This window comes from Cnephaeus nilssonii (genome assembly GCF_951640355.1).
Source record: "Cnephaeus nilssonii genome assembly, chromosome: 3".
Lineage (NCBI taxonomy): Eukaryota > Metazoa > Chordata > Mammalia > Chiroptera > Vespertilionidae > Cnephaeus > Cnephaeus nilssonii.
The window spans coordinates 54,916,724-54,930,675 of record NC_137074.1 but is presented as its reverse complement, the minus strand read 5'-3'; the positions used below and the strand labels follow the sequence as shown (position 1 = coordinate 54,930,675).

Below are 13,952 nucleotides of genomic sequence, written 5' to 3'. Positions count from 1 at the left end.
CAGAGGAGGCTGTCCAAGTTTGAAGGCTGAGGGGAAGGTGAGGGTGAACCTGTTGGAGAAAAAAAGCATTCTTGAGTCTTGTACCTAAATCTGCTCCGGTCCCACGTCTTTGGCGTCATCCGGTTGTGTGTTTTAAGCTCAAGCTGACCGTGGTGGCCTTTGAGGAGAGGAAGCTGCACAGGAGACGCACCAGTTTTGTGCCAGGGGCTGTGTGTGCAACAGACCGTGCTCCCTACGCGTGCCCCGTGCCTGCAGCCACAGGCGTAAGGCTTGCGTAAGGCTCTGGGCCACCCCGCTGCCCGGACTCCAGCAAACAGCTGGACTTTGGAACTCCGCCCCCTTAGGCCCTCCCTCCCCGCCGGGCCCCTCCCCCGCCGGGCCCCTCCCCTACTCCCCAAGGTGGCTCAGGCTCCCAGAAAGTCCGCGCGGACGGCCCGGGTGCTGGGAGAGGGAGGGAGTGAAGGAGGGAGCTGGCTCCCGGCCGGCCGCGGCGCTGAAGTCTCCTGCCCGCTGCGCTCCCACCGCTGCTGGCCGCTGGCGCCCGGGCCATGCTGGAGCGCTGGGCGGCAGCATGAAGGGCGCCGACCGGGCTTACACCCGCGGTCCCTCTTTGGGGTGGCTCTTTGCTAAGTGCTGCTGTTGCTTCCCGTGCGGAGGTGAGTGGCTGTCGGCATGGGCACCTTCTCTTAGCCAAAGACCGGGAGGGCTGAGTGCGAGGGAGCGGTGGGGAAATGGGGGTGGGTAGTGGGGAGGTGGCCAAGGGAGAGAGTTTGCTCTGAGCCGCGTTTATTTCAGTTTCCCTGGCAGAACGCGCGCGGCTCGCGCTCGCTAGCTCTCGGTGAGGTTCTGACTTGGTTGCGGAGCTGCAGTTTGCAAACTGTTCCTCACCAGCGACTTTGGATGCCCGCCGCCAGCCCGCAGGGGGATGGGGTGCGGGTGCGGGTGCGGGGGGATGGGGAGAGGGCCCTGAGAGCCGCGTGAGTGTCCCCGGCGGCGGTGGCGGCGGAGTCGCACTTCCCCGCTCTCATTTACATATGGATCTCAGCTGCCGGATTAACTGGTGACTCCTAGCTATAGGAATGTGTTTGACACTTGTCTCCACACCAGCAACTATTTTTGCCAAGTGACAGTTTTCTTTGGGGACTGGAGCAGCCTTTTCTCCGCCTGGGCTGTCGCAGGCCTAAGTAGGTTTGCATCTCTGGGGCCAGAGTTGGGCTCGTGAATTAACCAAGAACTCTCTAGGTGCCCAAGTATGACTGTATTTAATTACTCTGCTAATTTTAATGTTGTTGAGGAGACTTGCAGGAAGCAACTAATTCCCCCTAAATCAGCCTGCAAAACCAGAAGGCGAGACTCGTAGGACAGAGGGAAAGTGATCAATTTTGTAGCCTCTCTTGAAAAAGAAGTCCGATTTTCCTCGACACTGGGCAGATGTTCCTAAAGCCCTCCTGTCACCTCAGCTCGGAGGGTGAGGGGAGAGACTGTTTCTGTGTGGTTGGAAGTGAGAGTATGGCTTCTCACTCGACATTTGCCCTTTTTAAGTGTCATCTATTGGACCTGCCACCTCCACCCCCATTTACAGTGCCCCAGTGTCTGTCCTCATTCTGTCTAACAAAGTCCAAATGGAACGTACACTCTGAGATAAATGAATACACTATCCAAATAACCCTTCACCGTCTTCTGTGCACATGCCCCATCCTGAGCAGACAGACATAAGCTACAAGAACGAATTAAGTAAAAAATGTTCAGAATCCCAGCGTTAGATTCTCTCACGCCGCGTTGCCTTAGAACTGCCAGAAACTGTGTGGCAGCCAGCTCTAAAAGCCAGAATGCAGATGGAGAAGCCATCACAAAGGGCCAGGACCCTCACAAGAATCCAAGCCTCGTTCAGAGGCTTGTAAAACCAAGGCTGGGAACTAAAGGGAGAGGATATTAAAGGTGCAAGAACGCAGGAAATAGCCGGAGAGAGTCTGTGAGTGGGTGGGTTTGCTCTGCTTTCATGGTGAAGGGTTCCCAAGCAGGATTTCTTGGGAGTCCGTTTCCTGTCCAAAGGCAGAATTGGGAGACTTGGGCACTTTTCCAGATGTGTGGCAGCCCAGCTTCCCTACTGAGTAATTCTCTGGGGGTCTCTCCAGCCTCTGCTTTGTTTGTGAGTTGCCCTGGCTGTCCCTCTGTCTGCGGCTGAGGAGGGGTGGGGAGCCTGCTTAGAGAGACTCGGGGCTGCCTCCTGCCGGCAGGACTAGGAAATCAGTGGCAGCTGGAAGAGACCAGTGACCCTCAGCCAAACATGGAAGGACCCAAAGGCCCACGCAGTGAGAGCAGCTTTGAAAGGCAAGGAGGGTAACAGAGGTGGGTGCCTTGTCACCTCCCTCTCTACTCCTTTCTCTTCCTTAGACCTGACACATGTGAAGATGGAGAACTGGGGCTCAAATCTGAGGAAGATGGTGGGGGAGGTGAATTAGCCACCCCTCAGAACCTCTGGGCTGGGCTGGGCAGGGTGATGGCATCTGAGGGGCTGGGACTCCCCTGGGCTCCCTCAGTCTTCTCTCACCTAAAGAGCAGCTCTGTCCCCACCCAGCCTATAGACATCTATTCAGAAGCAGATTGAAACGATAAGGCCTTGTGCCGAGCTTGAGTGCATTGCCCAGAGCCCCAAGACTGTACTGAGAAAAGTTGACCCAGTTGCATCCCAAAGAAGTGCTCAGGGAAGAGGCTGAGAGGCTGAAGAGAGTAGAGGGCATCTCAGCCATGAGGTCTGCCTTCCTCTTCAGTTAAACCCGTTTCTCTGGTTGGTCAAACTTCATACAGTTGAAAGGCAGCTTCCGCTTTTAAATAAAAGCAGCTGGTTATTTGGTCTCTCTCCCCGGAGAGAACCGGGACCTTCCCTGCTCCTCCAGGAGCCACACGATGAAGCTGATGGGCCAGGACCCACCACAGTGGTTCCCAACTCAAGGGGCCGTCACTAACTGGCTCTCAGTCCTGCAGGACTTAAGGACACCTATGTCTAAACTCTGAGGAAAAGGAACGGAGGGGCAATGGAATGTTCTGGCTATTTTTGACTCACAGCTAAGTAAGGAACCCTGGACTTTCTCTGGTGAATCCTAAGTGGTTGTAATTGTTAGCACTAATAGTTGAAGGGAAGACTCAAGCACATGTACTTGTGTGGCCTTTAAATATTATATCTGAGAAAAATATGGGATGAAGCTAGTTAAGCTTGTCTTTTGATTCAGAAAAGTGAGGAAAGCAACTATCCGTGTTGGTTTCCCGGTTTTGGTTCTATTGCGTGTGAGTATGGTCCCGGGGTTTGATGAAAGGTGATCTTTCTTCCCTACCTTGAAATTGGTGTTGAAGGGCAAGGAACTGAAAAACAAGAGTAGGATGAAAATAGAGATCAGGTGAGAAGGAAGAAAGACAACAAATACATTTATAACTGCCTTCTTGGAAGTGAAAACTAGCCAAATGTGAGATAATGGCAGGCATGTGTCTGAAGGGTGATTAATCACTGATGTCACCCGCCGTGGGAAGTTTCAGGACTGCTTTGGCTTCCTAAAGCCTGAAGAAGTGGGTCAGTTCTGAGTTCTCTTGTCGTTATCTTAACATTTTAAAAAGCTGCTTGTTTAAGAGTAACAGAAAGGATTGCACGTCACCCGGAGGTTGCTAAGTCGTGTGCTGCAGACTGGAGTTTGTGACTTCTTCGGTCACGGAGCCTAGAGATTTTTCTGACCTCATCAGGTGGAAGCCGTTTTTAGAGCCTTTAATTTTCTGGTCAGCTTGTCATTCAATTTGGGTATGTGGCCCAAAGTCCCTTCTTGGAAACCTTTCCTGCTCCTCCCCTCCTCTGCTCCTCCACAGGATGTGTGGCATTTATTTATGCTTGCTTATTGCTGCATCATTGTCCTTGCATCCCAAGCCCATCATGGGTTTCCATTTATACTGAGACGGGGACAGGACGTGAGTATCACAGAAGAGATGAAGGGTGGTGAGTTGCCCAGGCTGAACCACATTCCCATGTCTCTCTCACCAGAAGGCCGTTGGATTCCAGCTTGACTCCGACGTCATGAAGTGTGGATAAGGGTTACGGGGCATCCCAAGTTATTCTCATCTATAACTTCTTTTTTGCCCCCACCTTTTCCCAGATCACTAAGGAAGAACCTCATGACTTGATGTGATTGTCTCTTCTTTGGCCCATAAATTGATACAGCTCATTTGATAAACTGAATTTAATGTGTGAAACCATGACACCCAGTTCCTTCAGAAAGGTGTGGGTTACCTCAAAGAGGAGCCCTTGTGACCTTCACTCTCGCTTACTTTAATTCTCCACCCAAGGGACCTTAATGTATGCCCTGTTGTTTCTTCATTTTCCAAGACCTGCCTTTCCCATGATGAAAATTGGATGGACCATTTAGCATGTATGCTTTTCCAAGATATCTCTTGCTTTTTTTCCCCTGCCTCCCAATGATATAATCTGGGGAGAATTACCACACATACTGTCCCCCACCCAAAGCCTCTGCTTCTCTCCTCATACCTGGTTCTCTGACTGGGGATGGTAACAGGGATATCAGTTATTACCTGGACAACGGCGCTGACTGCCAGTCAGAATGGAGCCTGGTAGGAATGGGAGTGTGTGGGTTTGATGGGTGAGGTGGAGACTGGAAACTGAAGCTGAATATCCCTCCTCTGGCACAGCTGTGGATCCAGTGATCACTGACAATGCTGTGGGCACGGCACCCCAGTGGTTCCATGTGCTGCATTGGTAAGGCCTAACCTGGAATACAAAGGCAACATTTCAGACTCTATCTGTGTTTTTATGCAAAGGAGTTTAAAAGTAAAAAAACAAAACAAAACAAAACAAAAAAAACACACACACACAAGTGAACACTGGAGCCCGGACGATATTGCAGGCACACCTTACTCTGGAGTAGGATTGTTGGTATTCTGTGCCTGATATTCCTCTTGAGAATCTTGATGCTGCTCTCTTCTGCCCAGAAAAATACTCCCCATCCTTCTGAAGTGCTGCTCATCGGTCAGTGGGTGAGAAGCTGCCTGGCCTGCCCTCTCCTTCCGACCAAATTCCCTGGCTTTTCCTGAAGGAAGGCCCTAGGAGAAGCTGGGGCTTCTCAGGCAGGAGGAGCGAAATCGTGGAAAGTGAGAAGGCACCTTAGAGATTATGTAGTAGGTCTTCTCCTTTATACAGGAGGAAACAGACCCAGCCTCTTGGCTGCAAGCTCTGAACTAGGACCCTGCTCCTGTTCCTGTGCCCCATCCTCCTCTCTCCACTACCGGCCTCCTGGGCAAGTGGTTCCTCCCACTCTGCAGAGGAAGGCTGACACCCCCACCCTGGGGTGGCAGGGTGGTCGGGCAGAGGCAGTCCCCACCTGGAGCGTGGGAGTTCTGACTGTGGGGTGATCTGTGGTTCTGGGGGTCGGGGAGGGGAGACTGCTGTGCCTGGAGCAAAGTGGAACTGGACCCACCTGATCTGCTCTGAGTGGCTGTTCTGTCCCAAGACCACAGAAGGCAGAGCTCTGTCTCTTTCTGAGCAGCTCGTGCACGTGTTCCTAATAAATATCTGTTTACGTTTTCCCCTCTGGCTCCGTTATAATTGAGAAGTTCCCTTCCCCCTTCTTTCTTGTCCCTTTTCGTGAAGTGGACCTTTTCAGGTGGAAATGAATCAATGAAGCGTATTCCTATGATTCTATCTTTGAAGGGCACTGGTTTTTATGTAACACACAGTGTTTTAATTCACTTGGGAAATGTTTATGCGCTGACTGCGTGCCAGCCCCACGCTAGGTACTGAGGGAAAATGGATCAGGGATGATCATGTTGCTGACCCTGTTGGGTTGTTGTGAGGATTGGTTAAGATAATGTATGTAAAGGATTAGCATAGCTCTAGGCATATAAAGTGTTTTACAAAGGTTCGCTGCTGGTGGTAACAGTAATTGTAATACTAGACATAAGCCTATCCTCGGGGGACCCCCAATAGTAACTTTGTGTGGGTCCTCTAGGTGGTAATACTGTCAATCTAACTCCCTAAGCAAAGTGATGGTCTTGTTCAAACTGTGGTCAGCTGTGCCTCAATGCTGTGGAGGTATCATTGTGGGGTGCAAAGTTTGTGATCTAGAAGTATGATAGGGGTTTTCTTATTATATTAAACTAGAGGCCCAGTGCACAAATTTGTGCACAGGTGGGGTCCCTCTGCGTGGCCGAAACCAGCAGTGCAATGCTGCCTGCCGCTCCTGCTCATCCCGGTCCTGCTGCACCTGTTGCAGGCTTGTGCCCAGTCAGTCCTGATCGGAAGAGGCTCGCGCTGCCACAGCGGCACTCACCAGCTGTGAGCCTTGTGTCTGGTGCCTGACCCGAGGAGGCTGGGGAGGGGGCCAGGATGCAATCGGCCCTCCAGTCAGGTGGTGGGATGCCCTTGCCGGCCTGGGATTCAGATCTATCCGCTGACATTCACGCTGGTTGTCGGGAGCCACCTGGCCGCTGCTTTTATCGTTTCTTCCTTGCGGAGTGTCTAGAGAGGAGAAGTGGCCACACTACCAGGGCCTGACTTCCATGAGGCCGACGGCGCTGTCGGGATTGTGCTGGCAGCACTGATCCATCGATGCCTGGCCCGTTCTCCAGAGATTGGACCTGCAGGACTACTGAGGGAGGGAGTGGTTGCTGCCGGGCTGGTGGGCTCCTGTGTTGAGCACCTGCCCCCTGGTGGTCAGTGTGCATCATAGAGACTGGTCGGCCGGTTGTTTGGTCAGTTGGTCGATTAGGCTTTTATATATATAGATTAAAGCGATTTTGGGGGGAAAAACACCTCAGAACACGTCTAATATTATAATCACTGTATGTTACATAAAAGAGCATTCGAAAGAAGATACTGGCAAAAGAATCCTAAGCATCTACATTATTCTCTCTTTACCTCCTCTCTCCCTCCCTTCCTTTCACTCTAAAAATCAATGGAAAATCCTTGGGTGAGGATTAACAATAACAACAACAAAAAATCATGACATGCTGCCTATGACAACCCCCAAGGTTCTGTTAATTTCCCTGAGGGTTGGCAAATACCATCTGTATTCCATGTAGGTTGGGAGCATGGGTAGTCTGGCGTCCAGCTTAGTCTGCTTAGTGAATAATGGAGCATGTCTTTCGAGATAGACAGAACCTCCTGTGTTGGACTTCCTGGAAGGAGGGGAGCCCTGGTTACACCTGTGAGGCAGCTAGAAGGCTGCCAGGTTGGTTTTAGCAGATGAAAGAGCAAAGACCAGAGTTACAGAACAGGTTGTCCCACATTCTTGCTTTCCTGGAGACTGCAGCGAGGAAACTGTCAAAGGGACAGGAAGGGAAACCCCTTCTCCCTCAGATTGAACCAGTACCTCCTAAAACTTGTTTCCAGTTTATCTGCTTTTCCATGTGGCAAGATTAGTTGTAGGCATGTGTTTGTTCTCTTTGGTGACCTAATGTGTAACAGGCTCTCGGGACATTCCCAATCTCTGCCCTCCTGCCATCAGAATCTCTCCATCCAACGGGGAACCAAGTCTCACTGTAAAAAGGAATTGGAGACACTCTGCCTCTGCACAGATCTCAGGTCTCCGTTTGACACCTAGACTGTGCCTCCTCCTCTTCTCTCCCTAGAGCGGAAGTTCTCAAAGTGTGGTCTTCAGAAACACAAATGCAGATTCTCAGCCCCACTGACACAGGCACTCTGGGGTGGGAACCCAGCAGTCTCTGTTTTAACAAGCTCTCCATCTGGCTTTAACCCCCCTTTGGTTAGTTCTGTTCTCTTTCTTTCTTCTCTCTACTCACCCCTTCGTCCCTCCTCCCTTCCCCAGCTCCAGGGAAAGCATCTATAACTGAAGGCTCCCTGCTTCCCCAGAGTCTCGCTTGGAGAAGTGGTAGAGAGAGGCCTCCTTCGCTGTTCATTTTCACTTGCCTGGTGGGCGCGGGTCCGGGTGGTGTAGGGATTAGACATCACCTACACGTTCATCGATCTCTCCAGCTCCCAAGGGTCCAGTATGGGACGTTGTTGTATCCTTCTTCCCATTTAAGAGTCCTTTGCTTTTATTTTGTTTTCCTCGTTACTCTTAAAGCTAACTATGCCCACTATAGAAAAAAAAATCAAGTTAGGCAATCAAAACGGTCATAAAAGCATAACTTTTATAGCATAACCCTAAACTATCTAGAAACAACGACGACTCAACCTCTTAATATAGATCCTTTTCTGTATGTTTACCAGACCTTTTAAAATAAACGAGTTCACATTTTACATACTGCTTTATACCTTGCTTTCACTTACTCTTTGAAAGATGAGACAGAGGGCCGAAGACCAGGACTACAGGCTTTATTAGAGGAGAAGGACCCTGCCGGGCTGCCTCGGAAAGGAAGAGAGCACATGTGCAGGGGTGAAGGCGCCTTTTGAGGGGAGGAAAGGGAAGGGATGGGGCTTAGGGTACTAGGCACATGCTGATTGGTGGTTTCATATAAGGCACATGATTAGGCACTTAGGTACTTAGGAATCGGGGGCTTAGGGTATTTGGCAGGTGCTGATTGGTGGTTCCATGTACAGTCCACATAAGGTGCCTGGTTAGGTGCTCAGGAATGTTCAGGCTGCAGGTACAGTTTACGTCATACTCCGTCCATCAATTGGGGGAAGGGAGGATCTATCACTCTTCTGCACATCTTCCCATGTGGATCCGTGTCTAGGATATTTTTAATGACTGCAAAGTGTTTTGTTACAAGACTTAAATTTGACACGTGTTAGTATTGATTCAATGTAATGGTTAAAGTTTGGTGGGAAGGGCTGAGGAATGGCCCTGGGTTAAGAAATAGATCTTCCCAGAATCTGACTACATAGACAGACTGATTCTTGTCCTGCGTTTACATATCAGCTCCCTGCCTCCCACCTTTACGCTCTGCAGGTGTATGATGTGTTCCTCAGGAGATCAGGATGCACCGTGGCGAGAGCCGCAGGTTTTACCCCCTCATCCCTTTCCTATTTATGTGGATTAGGAATTTTCTCACTCCGTTGGCTTCTAACCCTCCAGTTGCTTTCACTGAACAGGTCCAGGGATTTCTCTTCTTTTTTTGAGACATGCCTCCAAAGATAGGTCATTTTAAAATTATTATCACTGAGAAAGAGAGCTTTGATTAACCGTTTTCTACTTAGCAGACTCATTTGGGAAATCATTTGGATATACAGATAAATGAAGATAACATTTCATTACATGGAGAGAACCATATGACCACTCCGAATATATCCCTTTAGTCTTTCTTCCTGTGTGGGCATTATTTTCAGAAATAGAATATAGCAGTGCTATAAACTTCACATAACGCATCGAGCAGCTTCTATGATGTTTCTATGGAAGCGTTCAGTAAAGTGCTGGAGCCAGCTCAGCTCAGGCTGCAATTGGCAAACATTCAGATTCCGATAGCAGACTGGTAAGCCATTGGTGGCTCGAGATGGGCCGTGGTGGCAGCATTTATACTAGGAGAATCACCAGACACCACAAATCAAGGTTTTTTGTTTTATTCCGAGAGCTGGTTTCCCAGATTACCATTAGATGTACATTTTATTCTGTGTAGAAATGGCTTGTTTTTGTTTTCAGCCTCCTTGTTTTGGGTTGTTCTAATGTTTGCTATGGTAAACAATATTGTAGTGACCATTCTTATACTTAAATCTCAGCAGACACCCCTAATTGCTTCCTTAGGATAACTCCCTAGAAGTAGAGCTCCTGAATCAAAGGACAGCCTGATTATTAAGACTTACTTGTGGCCAGTATCCCCCCCACACTTTACACCCTTTGAAAAGAAGAGTGTACTGTGTTCTGTTTTGAGAGGATTTATGAGCAACATCCTCTGGGACCAGGAATTTCATGTCTCTCTATTGTTTACTTCTGTTTACATTTTCGGAATTAACTTAATTCTTTTCATATAAGGAAATACCCTGGCAGAGAGTATGATAAGTCAATGCCTTTGATTCTTAGGCTACATACTGATATGCAGGGTATAAAAAAATATCTTGTGGCTGTTCTGGATGGAGAGGCAACATACCGTGACAATTAAGAGCTTAGACTTTGGAGCCAGAATGAGTTTGAATCCCAGCTCTGCTACTTATGTGTGTGACCTTGTGCAAGTTATAGCATCTCTTTGCCTCAGTTTCCTCATCTGGAAAATGGAGATGATCATAGAATCTGGTCATGGGGTTCTTACAGGGCTTAGCTGGGTTGGCGTATGTAAATCCTTTAGTACTGGCACAGAGGTTAGTGTTGGATGAGTATTAGCATTGAGTATATGGAAGTCTCTGTGGGACTGTGCCAGTGTCACATTCCAATGATTTAATTAGTCACTTCATCATGTGAGAAATCGAGCTGAGCATTTTTTGTATCAATCCCCAAATATGTGAGTACCATGTGGCAGGTTTTGGACTAACAACTACAGAGAATTTAAGATGTTGTCATGCCCGTAGGGATCTTGCTATCTAATTTGGGAGCTTCTCCATAAGTATGAAACAGTAAATAATAAAGAAAATAGTTGCTGAAGACAATAAGAGGAAGGATGCTCCAATGTCTACCTGATTGCTGATTAAATACTGATGCAGAGCTGATGGGAGCACAGTGGCCTGGGGAGGACTCCTCAGAAGTCAGAGGGTTCTCTCTGGGCCTGAAGGGAAGGAAGGGTTCTTGAAAGGACTGAGGAGATAGAGTGAGCAACGCAGCGGAGATATGCTGGGAGCCACAGAGAAAAGCAAGTCAGAACTGCCTCTAGGGCTGTGCTGTCCAGGTCAGTAGCCATTAGCCATGTGTGGCCACTGCGGACTTGAGATGAGCCCAGTCCAAATTGAGATGTGCCGTGAGTATACATTACATACCAGGTGTCCAAGAGTTAGTACAAAAATTGCAAAGTATCTTAATAATGTTGATATTGATCACATGTTGCAATGCTAATATTTTGGAGATATTGGGTTAAATGCAATATATTAAAATTAGTAAAATTAATTGTACCTGTTTTTACTTTTTAAAGTGACTACTAGAAAGCAAAATTATATACGCGGCTCCCATTTGTGACGTGCATTCTCTTTCTATTGGACTAGTTATCCTAGAGATTATAGTCCATGATACGTTGATGTGCCGCAGTAGAACGTTTCCAGCTCTCTGTCCTTTCATGCCATTCCAGGGCCAATCCAAGACCATCCTTCTGGCCCTCCCCATAATCCCGGGAGAATGGTGGTCCCACTGACCTGGCATCTCCAAGCAAGGCCAGCCAACACAAGGAACCTTCTTGACACATCTCAAGGAACCTTCCTGTGGCCTTTCAGGCCAGGTAGAAGGTCAATGTTGATCTGAAGCCAGGCCTGGACAGTCAGTGTGATCCAATCTAATCAGGGTCCTGTGCAGCCCTCCCGTAGAACCCAGGGAAGTCTGTGGCTGCCCCAGGATTCTGGGGGCCTTACCCACGGTCTCCTGGGCTGATCATCTCTGACTCCCCTAGGACTGGGGGAGCTTCAGAATCACTGCCAGGGAACAAAATGGACATGGCGCAGCCCTTGTAAATGTACAGTTTAGAAGGGCAGCAGATCTCTCTCACACACACAGACACACTTCTGAGTGTTCTCAAAGGCTACTATGAGAATGCCTGTTAGTGAAATAGTGACATGGAGGGGAAGAGATGGAATTTAGATTGGGGCAGTGGGGTCCCTGTCTGAGGAACTGACATAAGTACAAAAGTTTTATGACTACTATTCTTTTGGCGCCCACATGGATGTTATTTGCATTCTGGACCAAGTCTAAAGAGTCTTCCCACAGGTTTTGTTAAATATTATGGGAGAACACAATGGAAGTAGAATGTGAAAAGCATAAAGCCAGACCGCCTCATGGAACGCACATTCCTGGTACTTGCCTGAAGCTGACTTGCTTCCAGAACTCACGTGCTGCTCTTTGGTCCATACTCACCTGAAGAGCCCACACTCTGTCCATGAAGGACCATTGCTGAGACCTTCGCTTCCTAATTCATGACCTGAGTCCCAATCGAGCTATCTGCCACATTCCTGCATATTTTGAACTGGGATCCAGATTAAAAGAGCCAGACTCCCGTTCCCCATCCCCACCTGGGTCTTTCCCACCTGGCCCTAGGTTTTGCCCTGAGGCACTGCCATGCACAGCTGCTGCCTCCTGCAGTGACCCACCCTCATCCTGCAGAGGACAGGTTGTAGCTGAGCCTTGGTGACCTTCTCGGGGCAATGTTGTACCCTTGACTCCGCAACACGCAGGACATTGTCCTCAATGGCCTCTAGGATCTTCCCAGTTCCCAGTCCACAGAGGGACTTCAAAAGCAGTGACAACCCTATTGGTTTATTTGGATTCTGCATGAAAGCAGGAGAAGACCTCACTAACCATCTGAAGTTGTTTTGGGGTTTTTTTTGTGTGTGTTTTTTTCAGCTTTTAAAATTGTAAAATCCCTGTTTCTTTGTGCTTTGATTTGGAAATTATATCCCCTTCTTCATTTAACTTCCATCCTAACCACCACATAGTGCCTTCATTTAGAGCATGAGCAGCCAACTCTACCAGGGTGTCTATAGATCTCCTCAAACAGTTAGTTCCCCAGCTCCTTCCCAGTGAGGTGGTCAGCTCTAAATTTAACCATGACCTTCTGTCAGCATACGCAAGCCAGGGCTGCAAGAGTAAAATCAGAGCTGGGCTGTTCTCAGGGGTGTGTGTGTGTGTGTGTGTGTGTGTGTGTGTGTGCAGGAGTTAGAAGAGAAGGTGAGCAAGGGTCCTCCAAAGGCCAGATCAACCCCCGAGGGGAGAAGAGGAGGAGTTCAGGGTGGGAAGCAGTCATCCCAAGTGACTGCTGGAGCTCATCCCAGCTTGGCTGGTCCCTCGGAGAAAGCAGCCACATTCTGCACCCTCTCAGTTTCCTCCCACTGTCAAGTGTCCCTGACGTAACTCACCTGGATCTGGAATTACCGTGGCTTCCTGCCAAGGATTATACCGCAATTATGTGTTCATTCCTGTCCTTTATTCCAAAGTCGCCAATCCCAGGTTTATGAGGTACAATCTGCACTTTGTATTATGTAGATTTCAACCTTTCTTTGGTTGTCTGTCTTGCATCTTTGTATGGTTTGCATCTTTCTCTGTATTAATGGGTACATGTCTCAGAGTTAGGACAGAAAAATGAAGACAGTCCTATTTGATCCATAATCTGATGCCATTCTAAAAATGTCACATATATACACACATATGCTGTCATTTGGGTCAGCGTCTGTAATTCTGTAGTAAAATCACTTTGCAGATTTTTATACTCAACATGTATAAATGCAAAGTATTGAAAGTTCTTTAGTTTGTAAAATTTAGCTCATTATAATTTAGTCACACCTTCAGTTTGTATTTATAGTCATGATTAGCACCCTACATAAGATTCATATGTGTGGATCAAATAGGACTGTCTTCACTTTTCTGTTTGATCTCTTAACAATCAATCAGAGGCAGGGCGGAGAGGCTTCCTTGAGTGCATGTATCTTTGAAAAATACGCTAGCTTACATTTGAGAGGAGAGCCAGATCACAGAGGCTGGAGCTGGGGCTGTAACACTCTCTGAAAATGCGCAGGTTACTATCACAAACAGGGACTCGACTAAGCAGGGAACATGGGCCAGTTGGCACTCTTGTGCTCATCTTTCATTTTCTGTAAATAAACTTGAGGGGGTTTTGGGGCAAATGTCTCTTTAGCTCAGGTCTCTTAAGGAAGAGCATGAATTAGAGTTCCCATGCTGGCATCAGCACTTACTAAGTTGCATTAGTCTAGTTATTTACGCTAATTTTTTCATCTGTATATTTGGGAAAATACAGGTGTTTATCCCTGGGGTATTTGTGAAATAGAAAATGTGTGGAACCTGTGTGTACCACCTCATAGAGTTAGTTCCTGGTTTCCTGGCATGTAGAATGCACTCAGTAAATGCAGGTTTATGAAC

General features: G+C 48.2%; 1 protein-coding gene across 6 annotated transcripts in view; it reads left to right on the top strand.

The window, feature by feature from the left end:
• Positions 1 to 248: 248 nt before the first annotated feature.
• The window catches only part of LOC307096988 (kalirin-like), a gene marked incomplete at its 3' end in the record, with an annotated part of 122,212 nt that continues 108,508 nt past the window's right edge, over positions 249 to 13,952 (top strand). For 2 of the 6 annotated variants that reach the window (XM_079766808.1, XM_079766807.1), the window contains exon 1: positions 249 to 656. In XM_079766808.1, the coding sequence (XP_079622934.1) occupies positions 572 to 656 (85 nt within the window). In that variant the 5' untranslated portion in view covers positions 249 to 571. The remainder of the gene's footprint in view (positions 657 to 13,952) is intronic. The other 4 variants (XM_079766811.1, XM_079766810.1, XM_079766812.1 and 1 more) reach the window with 3 other exon arrangements.